Source organism: Berghia stephanieae, chromosome 2 (assembly GCF_034508935.2).
Source record: "Berghia stephanieae isolate SIO BIC M18660-M18661 chromosome 2, UCSD_Bste_1.3, whole genome shotgun sequence".
In the NCBI taxonomy this organism is placed as follows: Eukaryota; Metazoa; Mollusca; class Gastropoda; order Nudibranchia; family Aeolidiidae; genus Berghia; species Berghia stephanieae.
This window is the reverse complement of record NC_088361.1, coordinates 12416178-12430323: the sequence shown is the minus strand read 5'-3', so window position 1 is coordinate 12430323 and position 14146 is coordinate 12416178. Positions and strand designations below refer to the sequence as shown.

Sequence of the window (14146 nt, the reverse complement as noted above, 5' to 3'; positions counted from 1 at the left end):
TTTATTTCTATTATGGTTAGTAGTTATAGGTCTTAGTAAAGGTGCTAGGGTGTTTGTTTTTCTTATTAGGTTTAGTTAAAGGTACTAGGTTTTATTTTTTATTTTAGTTTTAGGGTTAGTCGAGGGAATATTTGGGTTGTTGCCCTTAACATGGAGAGATTTCGGAAGGCTTCCCAAAAATAGAGTCACTAGACTAAAAGTAAAGTTAAAGAACGCAGTGGCTAGGTTCATCACAGCGCCCTAAAAGTAGCCTGCCAGGTTGGGCCAGGCTAGGTTCATGGCAGGGCTGCCAGATGGCCACGTGCAGGCCCAATTGACCAAAATTGGTTACAAGAAGAATCATGTTTTTTTTATTAATTGTATTTTTTTATATAAGGAAGTGTCAATTGCCATGGATTGATTCCTTTGTAGCTGACGGTTCATTAATTAACAAGGAGTCAAATTGGAACTTTTCAGGTGCATGCGGTGATTTTAGCTGAGTCTCGATTTGGGCAATCTTGAATTTCGTCACTTTCCAATCATTCATTCGTTGTCTATCGTTGTGGAAAGATCTGAATCTACTCGTTGGCATTTGTTTTTTAATTTTTATTTGTCTTTTCAGGAATTGGAAGATAAGTTCAAATCATAACAAACCAGATATTACTGTTGTTTTCTGATCCAAACTTTAGATTCAGTGGAAAATAACTATCAGAAAAATGAAGCGGAAATTCCCTGCCAAGTATAAATATACCCCGATAGATGTAAAAAGAAAAAGTAGGATTTCCTTTGTTCTAAAGGATAATTCATAGGTTTTGTGTAGAATTAGTGTCATTTTTCAAGTTTCGATTGTACTGTAATATTTCAAGCACTTTGTTTTTATCAAATTGTTACTGACAACATTTTCTTTATTTCAACAATACATTCCTGTTTTCCATTTGTTTACATTCACTAATTTATTTTATACACGTCCTAGGCTATGATTATCTGTCGTAAGCTAGCTGTGATCACAAAGTAAGACCAGTAGTTGTGATCTCCTCCTCCTACTCCATCTTCATCTTCTTCTTTTCCTCACTCAGAAGGCTCACTCGCCCACAAGCTGCACTCTTATAATTCTTCTTACAGAGTTGCATAGGCCCACGCTCTTTAAAATTTGACCTATTTATTTATTTTTGCCCCAATGGATTAAGATTCACACAGTATTCATTTTCGTGCTTTGGAAGGGGTCTGTGTTGTTTTTGGAATCGATATAAAATTTTCTATATCTCGCCAATTTTTACATTTGTCATGCCTTCTGAATCCATAGATTAATGTGGCACAAAGATTTTTATGTTTATTATGTTTGATATCAATACAAGAATGTCGATATTTTGCTGACTTTTCTTACCTTACCAGAGTTCGGTCTCCCTACAGAGGTTGAATGTCATGGAACGCCATTCTTCATGCTCAAGGGCCATTACCGAGCAGTCGATTATCTTTTGACCAGTTGTTGCCTCCACATATCCTAATCCTATTCAGGACTTCCTTGGTTTGCCCCGTGCCTTTCTGCCAGATTTCCCTTTTCCCCCTTTTCCCCCTTTTCTATCACTGCCTAAGCGAGTCAGTTAATAAGATGGAGAGAAAATTATAATTACAAGAAATGATGTGAGTTGAGAAGCAGCAGAGGACAATCATGTAAATTGAGACATCGCATAACAAATAATGCCCCTTTTCCTTTGTCTCTGCTTTGGAAGGTCCTGGTTTCAAGTCCCTATGGAGACAACACATGACAAATAACGACCCTTTTCTTTTGTCTCTGAATCTGCTTTGTAAGATCTTGTTTTCAAGTCCCAAAGGGGACAACTTTGTTTTTTCAATATTGATTTTTTTACTTTTATTTTATTTTTAATTTTTTAATTCAATTTTGAAATATTATTTGTTTGTTTGTTTATATACCCTCACATTCTCTCACCATCGACTCAGGTGTAAAATGAGTACCTGGCCGTTAACAGTGCTGTTGTAGAAAAATTATAATTTCAACAAACAGTAGACCTGTAAATCCTCCGACTTTATTTGAAAGTTCCGACCAGACAGTAAAGGGCAGTAATCGATCTCGTGAAAAGTGAAATTCACCCCAGATAATAATACTGGATAACGCTCTATTTGAGTGACACCTAACGTCTGCTTTATAATTATTATTATTATTATTAACTATAATAATGATAATGTATTTTTATTTTTAAAGTTGTTGTCATTATTCCAAAATAACAAAATTGAAATAATATAAAGCAGATGTGAGAAGAAAAATTGGGTACCTTTACACGAAAATGTCAAAAATCTCCTTGTCGAAGTGTGTGATCCAAAGCAGATGATAGTAGGATTGCATTTTACCTTTAGATCTCAAAAAGTGCCATACAGAACAAGAAAGAAAAATACATGAATAAAAAAACTGTCCCAAAACATTTTGGTTTATGGAAATGTCCCAGGTTTATGCTTTTTTAACCAACTGATTAAAACGAGGAAGAGACAAATAGAGTCTTTCTTAAAGTCCCAGGTTTGAGATGTTTTTTGTTTTTGCTAAGATGAGGGTCATTTAAATAGACAGATATTTGAAGAACAATATTTTAAGCCAAATGTTTTAATTCAAGTTTTTTCAGAGTACGGCAGTTAGCTGGTAAAAAACCAAGACCAATCAGGGTTGCCAATTTGGCAGATTTTCTGCCAAATGTCCTTTTTTTGGCAGAATTTCAAGTCGTCTGGCAGAGAAAAATCAGTTTGCAGTTTGGCAGATTTTATTTTCCGAGGCCTAGGGATGAATGTATAGGTCTACTCCACGTTTTCCATGGCAATTTTTATGTATTAGTGATTTTTTAAACTTGGGAAATGAAAAAAAAAATTATGACATCGGCCTTGAGAATTTTTTGTTTAACAAAACTGATGAGTTTTCAAAGGGGGTACTATAAATAGTACGGTTTGACAGATTTTTGTGGTATTTGGCAGATTTTTAAAATCCAGTTGGCAGAATGCCTGAAATTAATCTGGCAACCCTGAGACCAATAACGAACAAACAAACTGTTTGATTTTCACAGGATACTCAGCACGATGCCATCATTTCTCTTGAGGATCGCAAGCTCTCCGGCGTTTTTTCCTCAACCAAGTATTCCAAAAGTAACAAGAACAATTTCCAGTCAAAGTTTACGCATGCTTCAGGTGCATTTAGCCAGGCAAATTTCTTGCACCACCTCTTACAAAAGGTGAGCTGATTTTCTTTTTTTTATCACATTATTTTAACTGAAAGATTGTTCATGTGATAATGGCTTTTATTGTAGATTACTTCACATGATTGGGAAGAGGCTGATGTGAATAATTTCAATGTGCATTGTTTGCATTTTAGCATTACAGTAGGAGAACAGTTTTTAAAAAAAAAAACAAAAAAGCGTTTTTATAGAGCAAATTCCACTAAACGTGCTCAAAGTGCTTAACAAGGGGTCCCTAGACTAGCCAACAGCAACTCTTAACTTTAGCCTGTCAGCGATATTACATTTCTTTTTCATCAGAGACAATGCTGTTAACAGCCAGGTACTCATTTTACACCTGAGTACAGTGAGAGAAAGTGAATAAAGAACCTTTTCCAAGGACTCAACTATGCGCTGAGTGAGACTTGAACCCAGGATCTTCGGATCCAAAACCGAGTGTCATACCACTAGACCACATAGCCGCACAGTGTAAGGAATGTAAGCCTTCACAGTCAGGAGCCAGGGTTTATTCCAGTTTATATAGTGTTAAATGGACGACAATACAAACTCTGATACGTCAGTCTATTGTAAAGTACTTTCCACCAGATCTAACAAACCAAGCTACCCAATCACTACTGGATGGGCAGAGGATCAGAGAAATAAACTTGACTCCATCTTGGCTCCATCTCAATTCTTTTTGCATGTGAAACGACTGCTCTACCAGCTGAGCTACCAGGAAATCCAATACAGGTGTAAAAGTCGGAAATTCTTTTTTATTTTGATAAAATGTTATCCTGGTTTGAAAATTATATTTTAAGATAAAGATTTTGACCAAGTGTGTATGAAAGGTGCCAGACAAAGCAAGAAAGAAAAAAAAGAAGAAAAAAAAACCATCCCAAAAATTCAGTCTACCTCGACTTGGGATCGAACCTCAGACCTTCTGATTACCGTAGTAGTGTATCAAATCGGACAGTTGCACCGATATGATTTCTGTCATTGTGAAAGAACAGTGTTTCGGTACAGAAAAAGAGATCGCGTGAATGGTGGGTTTGCAGCGATGTATACAGATATTCAGGTCTGACATCCGAACCCACTTGTGGTTGTAGTTTAACATTATTGGAATAGGACAATATTTTGCGTCCCTTTGTGCACATTGGTTTGCCGCAAACAAAAATTAGAAAAAAAACGGAACTCCCTCACGGCTGGTCGGATTCAATTAATTTTGTTCCAGTAGTTATCCATTTTGTTCCAGTAGTTATCCATTTTGTTCCAGTAGTTATCCATTTTGTTCCAGTAGTTATCCATTTTGTTCCAGTAGTTATCCACGGTGATGTTTGAAAAGATTTCATGTGTGCTTTTATTAAAAGGATGGGATCCTGATAGCTCAGTCTGTAGAGCACTCGCGTCCTATCCAAAGGATAGCAAGCAATTGCTATTATCCATTTAACACTATAGAAACCCGGATAAACTCCGGCTCCATGTGCCAGATGGCTCTGAAGGACTACTTTATTAAAAGGTAAGCGCGGCTATGTGGTCTAGTGGTATGACACTCGCTTTTGGATCGGAAGGTCCTGAGTTCGAGCCTCGTGCTCGGCGCATAGTTGAGTCCTTGGAAAAGACTCTTTACTCACATTCTCTCACCGTACTCAGGTGTAAAATGAGTACCTGGCCGTTAACAGCGTTGTCTTTGTCCGAAAAATTGTAATATTGTCTAACAGGTGTCATGTCCCGTCCTACATGTTGCTGTTGACCAGGGCCACTTGTAAAGCGCTTTGAGCACATTTAGTGGATATTGCGCTATATAAAGCTTAATTTTTAAAAATTTTAAGCTCTCAGATTTCTGGCTATGCCTTACTTTGACATAAAGCTGTTCACTGACACAGTCGATGGACTTTGCATGCTTGGAAGCCTTCATTTATACCTCAACACACCATACATTACGTCAGAGCACAGCGTGTATTCAGTACAAAGCTTACACATGCATTCTATATTTTTGTTCAATTATTTACCTATATATTTATTAATTTATTGAATCGTGTTTGATACAAATGTGGTACGAAAAGTGCTCGACCTGTAGCAATGGAGCGAATTATTATTTTAATATTTACCACAATGTTTGAGACTCAAACATTGTGGTAAATATTAAAATAATATTTATTAATTTATTTATTTATTTTTGTTGTTAAATCATGTGTTTATAAATGATTGTGACGATAGTGTATAAATCACTTTGAGGATATCTTTAACCCTCTCCTTATCAACTGTTAGAAAATCGTCACATTCGTTACGATACAACCAAAACTTTTCTCATTCAAATTTCTTTTGTACATCATAACATTCAAAGAAAATTAACTGTGTTGTAGATTAGATGAAATTATTTATCGCAAGAACTTACTGCTTGTGTGTTTGAGTGATAAAAAGTATATTTTTGTGTTAGTTGGGTGTGAAGTTTTGGGGAAAATCCTGAATATGGCTGGTAAGGAGAGAGTTGATGTGTATGAATAACCGTTCCAGTTGGTCTGTTGCTTCTACCTTTCTTTGATTTGTGTAATAATGTAGTTGTGTGTCTGAGTGGGAATTCTAATTCTACGTTGTCTTCCCTGTATGTAACACAAGGCTACTACTACTAATACTACTACTACTACTACTACGACTACTACTACTACTACTACTACTACTACTACTACTACTACTACTACTACGACGACGACGACGACGACTACTACTACTACTACTACTACTACTACTACTACTACTACTACTACTACTACTACTACTACTACTACTACTACTACTACTACCACTACTACTACTACTACTACTACTACTACTACCACCACCACTACTACTACTACTACTACTACTACTACTACTACTACTACTACTACTACTACTACTACCACTTAAATCATATTAATTCTTGAACAACTCATTTAAAGATACCCTCTCTCTCCCCTCCCCCTACCAACAAAGTATTTGAAAGTGAATAAATATTATACAATTCTCCACATACGTCATTTTGTAACACTATTACTCAGTGATGGTAATCTTGTTCCCCTGTTTTTGCAGTGTCAAACCTTTTTCTATGAAAAGCACTCAGGTGGTCCACGTTAGATGGACGAAAAAATCACCATCATGTTTTGTGTCAAATTTTGACACCTGTTGACAGTTGCCTAAATGTTACTCGCATTATTATGACGTCACCCTAGACAGGGTGGCATCAAATGTCAAAAGTGTCATGACACAAGGCCAGTGATGCCCTTGGATGAATAGATGTTGGGTGGGGATTGGAAAAACAAATTAGAAAGTCAATTCATATCTCTCTCTCTCTCTCTCTCTCTCTCTCTCTCTCTCTCTCTCTCTCTCTCTTTCTCTCTTTCTCTCTCTTTCTTTCTCCCTTATCCTCTCTTCTATCTTCATGTTGTATTTTTAGAAGTCATGTTCTCATAGAAAGATAAAATATTACAATAAGCAGGGATGATGATCGACTTTGTTCAAATGATTTTTAATTTGCTATTTTACCTTTGTTTGGACAGACTATGTTTTGCAAGTTGTTTGATATTCATGAGTCTAATTTATAAACTGCATAACCACTAGGTTGCAGTGACATAGCTTTTGGACCAATCATTTATCAACTCTTGATCTAGATAACAGATTCATTAATATTGTGAGCCTTTAAAATTATTTTCTGGAAACGGCAATTCATTAGATATTTACAAAAGTAGCAGGATAATGTTACGTTACCGCCATATTGTGTATATGTGATCTTTGCATTTCGGCGTGAGTGTGCCCGATGGACCGTTACATTTTCCTCCTTTTTGACAAATTGCCATTATCATCACTGATTACTAATACTACCGCTATTATTACTACTACTACTACTACTACTACTACTACTACTACTACTACTACTACTACTACTATTACTACTATTACTACTACTTCTACTACTACTACCGCTTACTATTACTACTACTCTACACTACTATACTACTATATACTACTACTACTACTACTACTACTACTACTACTACTTCTACTACTACTAACTACTACCGTACTACTATTACTATACTATATACTAACTACTACTAACTACTACTACTTACTTACTACTACTACTATACTATACTCTACTAACTTACTACTACTACTACTACTACTACTACTACTACTACTACTACTAACTACTACTTACTATACTACTACTACTACTACTACTACTACTACTACTACTACTACTACTACTACTACTTCTACTACTACTACGCTACTATTACTACTACTACTACTACTACTACTACTACTACTACTACTACTACTACTACTACTACTACTACTACTACTACTACCTACTACACTACTACTACTACTACTACTACTACTACTACGCTACTACTACTACTACTACTACTACTACTACTCTACTACTACTATACTACTACTACAACTACTACTACCGCTACTCTTACCATATTATTTATCTTATAAATCAATATCTTATAATTATATATACAAAACCAAAAAAAAATTATACCGTACTATTATTAACAAATCAATTTTAAATTTATCTCGTTCTACTAACATATCTATTTTAATATATCTAAATTTCTTCTCTATCAAAACTATACCCTAAAATTTTATATATTCTATTTTTATTTATGCTATTATTATCTTTCTACCCCTTATATATAAAAATTATTTACATCCGTAATTTATTTTTCCATATAAAACCATATTTTTTGCTTCTATATATCCTTTTCCCCCAATTTTTTCCCTTAACAAAAAATTTTCTCTATCTTTTTTTATATATTTTCTACCTCAATCAAACCCATTATTAAAAAAATTTTTTTTAAAAACCCTTTAATATTCCTTCTTTTTAAAACTTTTTTCTTATATATAAAAAATTTTTTTTTTAAATACTTAAATTTTTATTATTATCAAACCACCCCCAAATACTACTATCTAACCATATCTATATATTTTTAAATACTTTTTTTTAAAAAAAAAATAACTATACTATCTCTATATTATATATAAAATATCTAAAAAATTCTCTAACTATCTATATCTTATCTTATTCTCTACTTTTTTTAAAAATATATCCCCTTTTTCCTATCAAATTTTTTTCCCCCCTTTTATATCATCTCTTCTCTTAAAACCCCCCTTTTTTTAGGGGGAATTGGGGGGGGGGGGGGGGGGGGGGGGGTTTTATTTTAAAAACCCTTAATCCAGGACAAATCAAATACCATACACCCCATTATTATAATATAAAATTCCGTATATATATCACCCATTTATATATCTTTACACTTTACTATAAATTTTCCCTATAAATAAAAAAACCCCCAATCTTACTTACTACTATATTTTCCCCCATTTTGGTAAGTTTTTTGGATTTGGGGTATTTTGGGCCCTGGGGGTACTTTTCCTCTTTTTGAAAATTGCCTTTTTTTCCATATCCCTTTCTATCTTAATACTTTTAAACAAACACTCTATAAAAATTTCCCTTAAAATTTATCTCTTTTCAACCCCTATATATATTCAAAATTTAAATATCTATTATTTACTTTAAAAATACCCATATTGTAATTCTCTTTCATAACCTATATCTCTATTATCTATTTACTATCTATATTTAATCATATCTAAAATTATACCTTTTCTTTTTACTAAAATTAAAAACCTTTAAATTATTCATAAAATTCTATATATCCCGTATATTAATAAAATTATTTATTTATATATACTATATCACTATTTCCCCAATATATTCATTCCTTATATATATATATATCTATTTTTAAAAAAACTTATTTATAATCAAAATATAAAATTATACCATATATTAAAAAATTTTTGCTAAAAAAATTTTTAGTATTTTCATTTTTTTTAAAATAAAACTATTTCTTATATTAAAAACCTATCTATAATATATATATTTTATTATATATTTCTTATATAAAATACATTTATGTATATCTATTTTTCCAAAAAAAAAAAATTTTTTTTTCTTATAAATACTATTTATGAAACCCCAAATTTTTTTCTACCCTATATCTAAAAATTACTACTCAAACCCAAATCTCTATTTTTAATAATATATCCTATTTTTCTTTAATATATAAAAAACCTTCTACTACATATTCCCTTTATACCCCTCTTTTTCTTAAAATATCAAATATTTATTTTTATATATATACTATATATAATATATATTATATAATATATATTTATATATACTTATAGCTCTATAAAATATATATAATTTATCTACTAATACTATATATATTATTATTTAAGCAAATTTACTATATATATACTATACTACTCTTTATTTTCTATACTTATATATAACTCTTATCTATTTATATACTTCTATATATATAAAATATATACTCTACTTTTATATCTTAAAATATTTATAATATATATACTATATATCTATCTTCTAAAATCTACTCCCATATTTAACCCAAATCCACTTCACCTCTACCCTTATTTACATACTATTTCTATACTCTACTACTACTTTATACTATACTATTTTATACATACTATACTACTTTATACTACTAACAAATTACTATACTACTACACTTATTACCATACTAGTATATTGTGTATAGGTCTTTGATTTCGGGTAGTGTTCCCCCAAGGGACCGTTACATTTTCCCCCTTTTTTGACAAATTTTGCCATTATCTCATGATTACTAATACCCCGCTTTTTTTATTCTATATTTACTATAACTCCCATACCTATTACACACTATACTACTACTATACTTTTTACTATTTTTATCTACTTACTACTATACAAAACATCTATATATATATACTAACTACTATATCCCGTATTTATTTACTTATCTATTATACTACTACTATCTACTTACTACTATTACTATTTCTCTATATTTCTACTACTACTATTTATACTTTATTTACACTACTTAATACTAACAAAACTCTACAATACTATCCCGCTTTTTATTATTATAACTACTACTACTACGTTTTAAATTACTATTATATATTTGCTATGTCTACTATCCTTATACTTTACTATATACTTACTATATTACTATTACTACTACTACAAATTCTACTACTACTATTACTACTACCGTATTATTAATTTTTTAATATTCTATATACTACTCCCCACCACCATCTCTGTGCTACTACTCTACTATACAAAACTACTACATACTCTAATACAAAATTTACTATACTACCCCCACACTAAATTCTATGCTATACTACTTATTTACTACTCTACTATACTACTACTCTACTATATTTACTACAAAATATACTACTACTCCACTACCCTTACTAACGTATTTTTTATATTATTATCATTATCTCCCATTATAATATTTTATTTTTCAGTATACTACTTATAACTCTCTATTACTACTACTATTTACTTTTATATATACTACTATACTACTTATATTTATTTCTATTATTTTATTTTTTTTTTTATTAAAAATACTACTACCCCACCACTACTCTACTATTTACTACTATTTACTATATTTAACTCTATACTATTACCTACTGTACTATACAACTATACTATACTACTAATACTATATATATTTTCTTTTTAAATTTTTCTATAAGCAATTTTACTATACTACTACTACTACTACTACATTACTATACTATACATACGATTACTACTATACTTATTTACTATACTACTACTACTATATACTATACTACTACTATATACTTATACCATATTACTATAAACTATAACTACTACTATATATACTATCATACTACTTTATATTATTCTATACTACTATCTATACCATATTTAGTGTAGTTTTTGTAAGTACTATACAGGCTACTCCAAAACCAATGAATTAACCCATATTAGCGCAGGTATGCCTATAGCAAAAGGCAATGGAGAGTGGCTGGGCCTTGGTTTGTGATTGCTCGTGTGTTTTGGGGGGGGGGGGGGGGGGTATTTATACGACTATCTTTTTTTTTTTGCTTATCCCGCTTTTTGATGGTTGCCATGGGAATGTACATTTCCAATCATCTCAGTTCATAGCATCACCCTTTTCCGGGCCCCATTTTTTTTTCTTATCGTTTTTTTTGGGGTCCCCTTTTCTTTTTTCCGCAATTTAATTAATTTCGGTTTCTGGGGGGGTTCCTCCCTTCCTAGCGGGCAGGGGGTACTTTCGTGTCTTATATCCCCTTTATCTTTTTTTCCCAATTGCTTTTGTTTTTGTCTTGGAATGAGATTGTTTGGGTTTGTTGACTTTGGTCGGAGCCCTTGGCTGGAGGGAAACGTCGAATGCAATTTTATATTTTGGGGGAGATGATATTTTTTTTCCTTTTGTAAATTCTCTTGTTTTTGTACTGTTTCTTTTCTTTTTACATATGTTTTGTAAAAATTGAGTGTGTTCCCTTAGTGGGTCGTGTTTTGTGTTGGATGAGATTTTAGGTGATCTCAAACAAAGGACTTTGACGGTGTGTTTTGGAATCTCATCTTTTCCCCATTTAAACTAATTCCCTTTGTCTCACCTTTTTTTTTTGTGCTTTTTTTTTAATTGTAAATTTGAACTTTTTGAATCCCCTTTTTTTTTTTATGGCGTGATATGACTTAAGTGTTGCAACGCCGTTTTTAAAAATCTTAAAACAAAAAAAATAAACTTGTCTTCCCAAGTATTCCCCCCTCTGTTCTTTAATGCGAACCCTTTTTATCTATTGCCTCATGTTTTTTTGAACATTCTTCACTTCGTCAAAAAGTAAAAAAATGAATTTTTATAGCGCCCCGAAACACGTTAACGTACTTGCGGCGTTTACATAATAAAAAAAAAAATGTTTAAAAACACAAAATTAAAAAACCGACAACCCTGATAATAATAAAATGCTCAAAAAAAAAAAAAAGAAATAAAGAACATTATTTTTTTTGAAAAAAAAGCCTCGGAAAACTCAGTCTTCGACTTTTCCCGAAAGTTTTATACATTTTCCAGGACTTTGTCCCGGGGCTAAGTGGTTTTATAGGCGTGGAGTAGAATGAAAAGGCTTTTTCCTGAAAATGGTTTGTAACCTTCGAGAACTTTTAATTTCATTTTCTTTTCTTGGGGCCAAGTGACCTTTTAACATCCTCTTTCTGTCATTCAATTTTATTTGTTTCTTTTTTTTAGTGCTGTCTTATCCATACCAAAAGCTGGTTTTACAAAGATTATTTTTCCTTAGCGTTGAATCTATCATCTTAGAGCCTGGGGGGATCTGCCCCCCTAGAGGGAGGGGGGGTCCCTACTTTTTTTCTATCCCCCTTTATTGTTTTCAACATGCTTTTTGTCTTTTTCTTGGAATGAGGTTACTTTTTTTTGTCTGGCCTGGTTGGAGCTGGGTGGGTGGGAAAAAATCAAATGCATAGTTATTGTTTTGGGGGGATGTATTTTTTTCCTTGTAAAACTCTTTGTTATTTTATTTATTTTTTTTTTTTTAAGTGTATAAAGAAGCTTTTTGGGGTTTTTCCCCCTTTTGTTGGATTTTTTGCTTGTTCCCGGATTAGACTTTTTAGGTGATCTCAAAAAAGTAATTGGGGGTTGCTTTGGAATTAATCTGATCCCTTTTGTTCCAGTTCCCCCTTTGTCTTACCTTTTCTTGGTGCTTTAATTTTTAATTCTAGAACTTTTTACTATCATTTTCTTCCTTTTTATGGGTAAAAAAACCTAAATGCGCCGTAAAAAACCCTTAAAAAAAAAAACAATTTTGAAACCTGTGACAACGGGGTTTTTAAAACACTATATAAAAGCCATTTTTTTTTTTTTTTTTGTTATTATCAATCAAGCCCCTGTAGAAAGAGAATGTGCCTTTTAGGCGATTTACATTCTTTTTTTTTTGACAGACCTCTTAACGGCCGGTACTCTTTTTTCACCTGGGGTACTATGGGGGAGAATTTGGGGAGTAAGAGCAATTTTCCATGGACTCAGTATGCCGAGTTGGTTGAACCAAGGGGATTCGATCCAAAAGGAAAATGTATCCAAGCCCCCTTGGCCTCTTGAGTCCAAGGGAGCGAAATAGTTATACTTTAAAAGCATAAAAAAAATTTATTTCAAAGAAAACACTTCCCTTGAGGATAGAATTCAAAGGGGATCACTTATTATTTTTTTCTTCAGGGGTTTTTGTTCCTTTTTGAGCTTTTTTCTTCAACAGTTTATAAAAATTTAAAAAGTACGCATTATTCATGTTATGAAAAATCGGTAATAGCAAATGAAGAGGGTTTTCCAAAAGCCCCCAAAACCCAAATTTCCCCCCATTTTAAGATATGAGGATTATTTCCCCTACAAATTTTTTACTCGGTCATTTTTTTATATATTATTTAAAAATTCAAATTCCCCCAAAATTGGGAAAATTTGTGCCATTTTATGTTAAATAAAATTTAGTTTAATTTATTATTCATAGATTGAAAAAACTCACAAAGATTGAAAATCGATTACGAGTTTTGGATTACCGCTTCATATATTTTATATATACATTATCCCCTCCCCGTTTCGACAAATGTGTTATTTTTTCATGGCGTTGAAAGGACAACAAGTATCAATTTGCTAAACAGATTTAAAATGTTTTTTTGTTAAGACTAAGTCCCTTTGTCTCCCCAAAGGGGTTTTCTTCCCCAACTTAATTATTTTTTGGGTTTTTTGTTTTTTTCCCCGTTATTTCCGGCGGGGTTTTTTTTTTTTTTTTTTTTCTTTTTTTTTTTTTTTTTCCCCAAAATTCATACCCCCTTATTTTTTTTTTTTCAAAAACCCTACATACCCCCCCCCTTAAAATCCAAATCAAATTAACACCAAAAATTTTTTCCCTTTCTTAAAAAAACATTTATTCATTTACACTTTTTTATTTTTTAAAATTATTTTCCCCCCCCCCCCCCAAACTAAATAAAAAATATAAATTACCCCCCAACCCATTTTAAATTT

General features: G+C 32.1%; 1 protein-coding gene across 1 annotated transcript in view; it reads left to right on the top strand.

The window, feature by feature from the left end:
- Positions 1-14146, top strand: part of LOC144964330 (isopentenyl-diphosphate Delta-isomerase 1-like) — a 39541-nt gene that overhangs the window by 652 nt on the left and 24743 nt on the right. Inside the window, exon 2 of the mRNA XM_078898436.1 lies at positions 3045-3209. Within this exon, the coding sequence (XP_078754562.1) occupies positions 3058-3209 (152 nt within the window). The 5' untranslated portion in view covers positions 3045-3057. The remainder of the gene's footprint in view (positions 1-3044; positions 3210-14146) is intronic.